The following is an 8,877-nucleotide window of genomic DNA, read 5'->3' on the forward strand; positions in this document are numbered from 1 at the left end:
TCCCTACTGCATGCTAGAATTGCCCGGATAGTATTTGTCCAGCCAGTTAGCAGCTTCCGCTACTGTTAGGAAAAATAAAGTCTCCCCCTTTGCTACAACACGGAGTTTAGAAGGGTATTGCATTGCGTATTTTAATTCCAACTCTCTCAGCCGGGCTTTCACGAGGCGGAATTTTGCCCTGTCCCTTTGGACCTCCTGCGGGAAGTCAGGATAGATGGAGACCCTCGACCCTTTGTAGCCGAACTCGGCTTTCTCCCGAGTTAGTCTCAGGACTTGGTCCCGGTCCCTGAAGTGGAGAAATTTGACGATCAGTGTACGTGATTGTCCTCCTGGAATTGCTGAGCGAGTGGGAATACGATGTGCCCTCTCAATAGTAAACTGGTGTGAGAAAGACTCCTTCCCAAATTCTTGCAGCAACCATGATTCTACAAATTTTTCTGGTTCTCGCCCCTCTATACGCTCTTGCAGGCCCACGATCCGAACATTATTTCGCCGAGACCGACCCTCCAGATCTGTGACCTTAAATCGTAGGTCTGATATTTGCCCCGACATAGCCTTAATCTGGGCCTGCAGGGGAGCCATACTGTCCTCTATATCTGAGGTACGCTTCTCCAACTCCGTTTCCCTGTCTCGAGTTTTCTGAGCATCATCCCTGATCAACATTATATCTGATTGGACCTTGTTTATTTCTTCCAGGAGTCGAGTTTCGCACTTAGACACAGCCTCCAAAACTTGCTGCAGGGTGACCTTCGGGGCAGGTGGCAGGGCACTGGTTTTAGAGGGGGTAGTTTGCGGGGTGGTGGGTTGGGAAGGATTTGCTCGGGCATACTTTTCCAGCCTTGCAGCGGCTGAGGTCCCGGCTTTGGGCATGCTGCTACACAGTGAGCCAGACTAGGCTAGGATTGAATACTCGTACTTGCCCCGTTTAGGCCTAGGTCTGCTCAGATATGGGGCCCAAAAAGCAAAGAGAGAAAAAAAAAAAAAAACAGTCCAAAAAAAAAGAAAAAAGAAAAATTCAGGCTAGACCGAGCAGCCACAGATCAGTCCTGCCGGGATTCAAAAGTCACATGGGTATACCACTCTCATGTGGCACCCTGGTACAGCTTAACTGCACCTCCCCCCACAGCAGCTGGGAATTCAGCAAGTACTATAATGCTATTTGGAACTAGTCCATGTCTACCAAGGAGCACTCCGGTCCACTTACTCAGTAAACAGTCCCGACTCACACCCGGGACTCCTCCGCCCTGTGCCAGCCTCTCTCACAGGCTGTGCTAACAGGGTATCAGTTGCACAGATAGATGCGGTCAAAGTACCTTATAACTTGTGCCCAATTGCGCTTGCAGAGACTGCTGTCTGCCGGTGGTCTTGTTGGTGCGAGGTGGATTATTAGTGGCTTAAGAGCCAGCTCTCCCACTTCCCCGGCTCTGTCAGCCGTCCAGGGCTCCGGCACTCTCACTGCCGTTGCGTGACGTCCTCTGCTGGCAGCCGACGGGGTCCTCTGCTGGCAGGCGACGGAACTCAGTGGTGCGCCTGGAAATTGAGCCCCTAGCAAACACACTCACGGGTGGCAAGGTTCCACCCGCGGGTCAGCACGCCATCCGTTTACCGCCAGGGGGAATTCACGGTCCCAGTCCAGGAAGCCTGCTCGGGGGGGGTCATCAGACTGCGATCCTAGGGCATACGGCGTGGGCTAATTGAGTAGCGTGGTTAGCTCAGTACCATGCCGGAGCTCCTGCTCGCGTGACGTCACACGCGTGCAGCCGTGGTTATGCCCTCCACTCAAGCATTGTTTTAGCTCAGTCCATTGTTTTAGCTCAGTCTCAGCGGCTGCAAACTTATCATGCCAAGTTCAATTGTGCTTCTTCAGAGTCAGGCACGTACAGTTATAATTTGAAATACAAGTTTGCATACCAAATTAAATCAATGCTCTCAGTGTATTGTGATTAAGATGCACATTTAAGCAAAATAATATGCTACACTGCTTGTTGAGACTAGGTATATGGGGACACATCTGTAATTTAATAAATAACTAATAAGGTGCTAAAAAAAAACAGAAATTACATTTTGTATACAATCAGGAATATTTATGAAAATGAGCGACCAATCAAAAGTTGGCATTTCTTTTTGAACTTGCACTGCTTAAGCTAACCTGATTGGTCAATGACACATTTTGGGGGAAATTTACTAAAGGAAATTTGTAAAAAATAGGTGTATTTGTATCCAGAAATACACTTATTTTTGACATTTACTATCCCGAAAATATGGCAATTCGTATTCGTATTGATAGCACATCAATACGAATAGCCGTATTTTCGGGATAGTAAATGTAAAAAATAAGTGTATTTCTGGATACAAATACACCTTTTTTTTTTTACAAATTTCCATTAGTAAATTTCCCCCTTTCTCTTTGCCAGTTTTTGAATATAACTTTCAGCAATTACTCACAGTCCACTCAGAAAAGACAATTCCTGCTTCGGGGCCGCTACTGTCCGTCTTGCTCTTTTCGGTAATTCAGACATCTAAGGTCAAATCAAAAAAGTTATAATATAAAATCTTTGAGCATGTTATAGGCGAAATAAAAACATACAAAACAAATAATTTCAAAGCAATCAGAAATATATATTTTTTAAATAGATATGCTAATATTAACCCTTTGAGTGCCAACATCTCTGTAAGCGATGTGCTCAATGAGAGATATGCAAACTATTGGCTAAAAATGGCGAATTAGATCCAGGTAGGGATGGCCATCGATAGCAATACTGCAACCAGCCCTCAATAGTGACAAACTATGTGATGGATAACCATTAATAGATTTCGCTATCGATGGTCATCCATTTGCTTTGACTGACTGTCCCGTGGGCCAATCAGAATGTTAGGCGGGGCATCAGGGTTATCAGGGGCGGAGCTAGTCTCCATGTCCCAGCCTTAGTGAACAGGCACGGCTACACCGATCTCATTGTTCTGTCATATGAGAGGGATTCTGACAAACCCAGCTTTAGCATTTCTCTGCTAATATGTTTGCTGGCATTCAATTAATACACATCATTTTGAGTAGGCTGCTTTAAAGTCTTCCTGCAATTCATTCTAGAAATGCTCTTAGTATTCTGTAGTTTAGTAAAAATGTAAAAAAAAAATGTGATGTTTAAAATGATATAAAATCTGAAGAACAGCTTGAAACAAATGTAGAGATTGATTCGGAGTTCCTCAAATATGAAGAAGTTGCAAGATCTCAGACTGCACTACCCCCAGTACTTCATCTGCGAGAGCAGCTGTCATTGCTATTGCCAGCACTTGCACCTACCCCATGCCAGGTGCAAGAGATACAATTGATACCCCTTTTCCACTAGCCTAAATAACCTGGGTTTGCAGGCAATGTAACATTTGAAATGACCTGGGCTGTGAGACCCAACATTTCAACCCGGGTAGCAAGCAGGGTGGAACATGGATGCAACCCAGTTTGCTGTGCAGTGTACTGTAAATGGGTTACCCGGGTTGAGGCGACCCGGGACCCATTCACTGCAATGCTTTTGTTGAGGTCATGCTCCTTTCGGACGTGCACAGATTCACCATGCGCAGAAGTCCCAAGAAGCATTTGATTTCTGAACAGTGGGTTTCCGCTGATAGCTGGATTTTAAACAACAGCAATAAAAGCAAAACAAATCTGTTTTAGAATATATTACTATTGCAGTTTTAAATGCAGAGAATCAGCAACTTGAGAGCCCACTGTTTAGTAATATATTGTTTACATCATTGTTGCTGACTGCATGGGTGACATTGTCTAGGGAAGACCATTGCCCTGTTGGGTAATAGTCTTGGAATTTCTCTGGGATCCCCCTTTAAGGTCCCCATACACTCTGCGATAAGCAGAGTGCAATGCGAGGCGATGCAATGCCTGCTCCCGCAGGCATCGCATCGCACAGTACAAAAAGTATGTGCTGCACGTACTTTCTATACTGCACGCGGATCGCATCACATGCAAAACGCATGCATTGCGATGCGATCCACCCGATAACGCGCCGCATTGCACGCTGCTATCGCAGCATGTATGGGGCTTGACACCAACTAAAATTAACCTGATGATGAAACAAGAAGCGAGTGCCCTGCTTCTATAATGATGGTGATATAATGATGGTGCACATCTGGTTTGTGTGGAAGAGAGGTGTAGGGTGGTAGGAGGGGAACAAGTTCAATTCCTGAGCCAGATTAAGACTCTATGGGGCCCATGGAAACATACTGGTTTAGGTCCTACAAACAGGTTACAGTGATCCCAGCTCCTCTGTGCCCACTTGGCCCAAGGAAGTAGCAGAGACTGAGTTATTCCCTTATCTCCAATTTGATTACATTTAACATGAAGGTTGGCCTATATCTCAACTTAACTATGGGAAAATGTGGTTCAAAATATGCAATAGTAGTAAAACTATGGCCCTCAGTGTGGGGTGTCCACAATGCACAATCAGCAATGTTTAGGTTATTACTGTGGCGATTCTAAGAGAGTAATACACCTTTTACACTGAAGCGGTCTCCAACATAGGATACTGGACATGCCGCCCCCAGGACGCTGCTCTTGAGCCGGCAAATCGGCAGCCTTTTAGGCATGATCTGGGTCATTGTGGCCCTTTAACATAGAACTGGGACATGGGTCAGCTGGCCCCAGCAATTACCCAGGTTTTAAGCACAGTGTAAAAGGGTGTAACAGTTGTGTAAGTGGACATGACTGTGTAACTTCTCTCGCTGATTTTAGAAATCGCTGTCCCGAGACTTATGTGCTTTTTGTTTATTCATACAGCTGGAAAAAAAAAATCTGCTGCATAAATCTGCTGCACCTGGAACAGCGGTTCCCAACTGGGGGTACACTATCGCGGAAGAACTGTTGCCATAGAGATGAACCACGTTGCATCACTTCCGGTTCTATCTGCAGCATTATCAGCGTCTTAAATTATTTTTGCCTGGCCAGAAATCCACTGTGAGGTACATGCACTGCCCTCAGACATCAGCATTCATCTGCCTGGAGCGGATATGGGTGTAGGGACATTACCCCTACAGGCATTAGCGATTACCCCCGGAGACAGTACACCGCCAGCTGCCACAGAGGGACCCTATTCCTGAACGCACACTTCTCCTCCGCTACTCCTTAATCACCCCATAGCCCCCATAAGGATAGGCATACCGCTCACTTCACTCCACTTGTAATTGATACCGGCGCTTTAGAGAGGTCGTTTCTTAGAGATTAGGATTCCAATATATGTTCAGTACCAGAAGTAGGTTTAGATGTGGCGATTACGGATGTAATAATCCTCCATATATGGAATGAAGCAGAAACAAAATATAGTGCATAACGTTTAAAACAACAAATTTAATATGGGTAATGCACTCACAATTGATGGGGGTTAAAAAGGCACATAGTACAAGGTCCCGGGGTACAGCAGGCGGTAGGCGGTCAGTCTCAAAGGCTAATCAGTTCCGGATACTGAAATAGCCTGAATACGTCCGTCCACACAAGTCCCGATGTCCAGCACAGGTTCACAGGTCCAAAGGTAAAGTCGAATGGCAAGGCACGCTAAACGCGTTTCAGATCCTTATCGATCCTTCCTCAGTAGCGTCCTGATGCTACTGATGAAGGATCGATAAGGATCTGAAACCCCCATCAATTGTGAGTGCATTACCCATATTAAATTTGTTGTTTTAAACGTTATGCACTATATTTTGTTTCTGCTTCATTCCATATATGGAGGATTATTACATCCGTAATCGCCACATCTAAACCTACTTCTGGTACTGAACATGAATTGGAATCCTAATCTCTAAGAAACGACCTCTCTAAAGCGCCGGTATCAATTCATTTACTGTACTGTCCTTCTGCTTTTAAGGTGTCGTAAGAATAACACCTTGGATTGGAATAGGCTGCTGGAGAGCACTGTGTGCGCACCCACCACAGTTAACCCTTTTGTATTACTCCACTTGTAATGTAAGTACTGTGGATATTTAAAATTGAGATGAGGAGGGTACTCATAAATGAAAAGCCAAATCAAGGGGTATGGGAGAGAAAAAGGTTGGGAATCAGTGACCTAGAAAAAAAAAGAAGCTGCCTCTCTATTGTAATTAAATACTAAAGTGGTCACAGTCCTAAAATATCAGACTCCAAACTCTTTTAGTTCTGTGATAACAATACATAAAATTGCGCTCATTGATGTCGCAGTGAATTTTTAGCTATATTGAACATCTACTAGCAAAAAATTAATATTTTTTTTCAAACAACATTCAATAAAGAGATCAGATTTTAAACTGCATACATACATTTTGCTGGTTTGCCGTTTTGCCACTGAAAGCAGAAATAAGGCCTTAAAGTAAGGTTATTTTTGGCTAGCATAATAGTATTATGAACAACGTAGCATTTTTCAGTGGCTGTTATATCCGAATGACAAGTCCAACACAGAAGGGTCTATTGAGCAAGTATAACACCTGCTTAACCAATTGGATGGTTGGAAGAAAGTCTGATGTATGGCCAGCATTAAGATCACAATGACTAATTTGAATATGTGACAGTATGAGCAGCTCATGTTAAGCTGGGAGCCTGGAACGTGCTGTACGTTGGTGCACTCATGGTGGAAATGATAAAGTGATTGAGCACATGGGGGCTATGGGGTGATTTTATTAAAAAGTTCATAGAACAATTACACAATAAAATCATCCAGCCCTGTGTAATACATTACAGCAAGTATGTCCAAGTATGAAACTACACACCCCAGCATGCCTTGCAATAGTTTCAGCATTAACTAATAGCAAAACTGTGGCAAGGCATGCTGGGACTTGTAGTTTCAGAACAGCTGGAGGGCCACAGTCCGGACATGCCTGCATTACATTAATGGACAAAGAATGACCCCTCTTGACAAAGGTGCTGTATAGCACCGAAACGGCTGTCGAGGATGACGATGAGCAAGTGATGTAAAGTATAGCCTGCAAAGTATAGCCTGTTGGGTGTCACTATGGGCCTTATTTTAGTTCACTCTTTCTGACAAAATCCTTCTTAGATGGACAAAACCATGTGCACTGCAGGTGGGGCAGATGTTACTTGTGCAGAGAGAATTAGATTTGGGTGAGTTATTTTGTTTCTGTGCAGGGTAAATACTGACTGCTTTATTTTTACACTGCAATATAGATCTCACTTTGAAGTAAAACCCCACCTAAATCTAATTCTCTCTGCACGTTACATCTGCCCCCCTGCAGTGTACATGGTTTTGTCCATCTAAGAAGGAATTTGTCAGAAAGAGTGAACTAGAATAACACCCTATGTTATCTTGGTATGAGGATGCATTATCTTTTTAAAGGAAAATAAATATGAATTGAAGCATTTAATTGGAATGGTGCTGATCTCCCCTTGATTTGGGAACTCTGGACATGTTAATCATTTGACCTGGCATGGGCGGTATTTTTGGTTACAGTGAAGTGTTGTGCGATTTTCTCTGCAATATTATATATATATATATATACATATATATATATATATATATATATATATATATATATATATTATAATAGTTCGATATATATCTAGCATGGGACCTGTGGTACTAACATCATCATATGGTAGATGCTAAACTAACCTACTACATATGTTACTACATGCACTCAACTTCCAGTAAGTATTTTAATAGATGATTTCCTGAAAAGCATGTGAAGATCATACACCTATGAAGGACAGAAGTGATGCCTGATACAGAACATACTCTAGTACTGATGATATTGCAGTGTGAACGAGGATGGGAGCTAGCAACAGCAGCTGGGCATCCTCTCCCCAGGCATGGCACCGACATTAATGTCAGAGCTCGGTACCCTGCAGTCAAAGCCAGCACCGCACACACATGTCACAGTAACATTAAAATCCCCGATCCAGACTGATACTGTAGCGGTTCCTGACCTCACTGTACGGCAGCCACGTCCAGTGTACGGAAGGCGGAAGATGCCGCTCTGCTCAGCAGCACCTTGAATCTTCCTGCTCTCTCCGGACCCCGCCTCCTCTAACCACGCTTAGCTACGGGGCGTTCTGAGCACCATAATACATCAACTAGATGCTGCTAATTTCTGAACGCCGTTGTAATTGCTGAAGCATAGTTTATGAACGATGTTTAATAGAGAAAAATCATGTGCATCAAAACTAATAGTATTGCATTAAATTAAGCTGACTACACTATAAATATACATTAGTAAGATTACTGCATAGAACTCTGATAATAATGAATATGCTGTTATTATATTATATATTAACCTCCCCTGTGTAACACTGAAAAGGTTGACAAAAGTTTTTCATGTTTTTTTTGTTGTTGTTTAGAGCGACTTGGTTCATACTTTACCATCCAAGTGGGCATAGAGTAGATTATATTAGTGTACCCAGAGCATGGTGAGCGCAGCATCATACCTCCCAACAGTCCCGATTTCAGCGGGACAGTCCCGATTATCAGGGCCTGTCCCGCTGTCCCTCCCGCGGTCGGCAGTGTCCCGCGGTGAGGGGGGCTGTTGGGAGTCCCCCCTGTCGGCTGCTAAACAGCGGGGAATAAACGCTGTGCGCATGCGCACAGCGTCTATTCCCGCAGCCAGGGTGCTGGAGGCATGGCTAGAGGCTCACAGAGCCTCTGGGTCATGCCTCCATAGCGGTAAAATGGGGGCGTGGCCTCGCGGGGGAGCCGTGAGTATAGGCCACGCCCCGAAATTAGGCCACGCCCCCCCGGGGCATCGACGTTGCCAAAAGTTGGGAGGTATGCAGCATGCCAAGTGAGGGGATGCGGTAAACTCTTACGGTGTCCATATTGACATATGTCGACATAGACATCAAAAACCATGAAAAATATGTCGACCTTTTCAGTGTCGATCATGCCAATGTCG

The 8,877-nt window shown here is 44.3% G+C and overlaps 1 protein-coding gene across 1 annotated transcript in view; it reads right to left on the bottom strand.

The window, feature by feature from the left end:
- Positions 1 to 8,040, bottom strand: part of SRBD1 (S1 RNA binding domain 1) — a 211,172-nt gene extending 203,132 nt beyond the window's left edge. The window contains exons 1-2 of the mRNA XM_083175725.1: positions 7,916 to 8,040; positions 2,446 to 2,519 (exon numbers count right to left, since the gene is read on the bottom strand). Coding sequence (XP_083031851.1) covers positions 2,446 to 2,519 — 74 coding nt within the window. The 5' untranslated portion in view covers positions 7,916 to 8,040. The remainder of the gene's footprint in view (positions 1 to 2,445; positions 2,520 to 7,915) is intronic.
- Positions 8,041 to 8,877: the final 837 nt, after the last annotated feature.

The sequence above is a fragment of the Crinia signifera genome, chromosome 3 (assembly GCF_055691185.1).
Source record: "Crinia signifera chromosome 3, ASM5569118v1, whole genome shotgun sequence".
Taxonomy (NCBI): domain Eukaryota; kingdom Metazoa; phylum Chordata; class Amphibia; order Anura; family Myobatrachidae; genus Crinia; species Crinia signifera.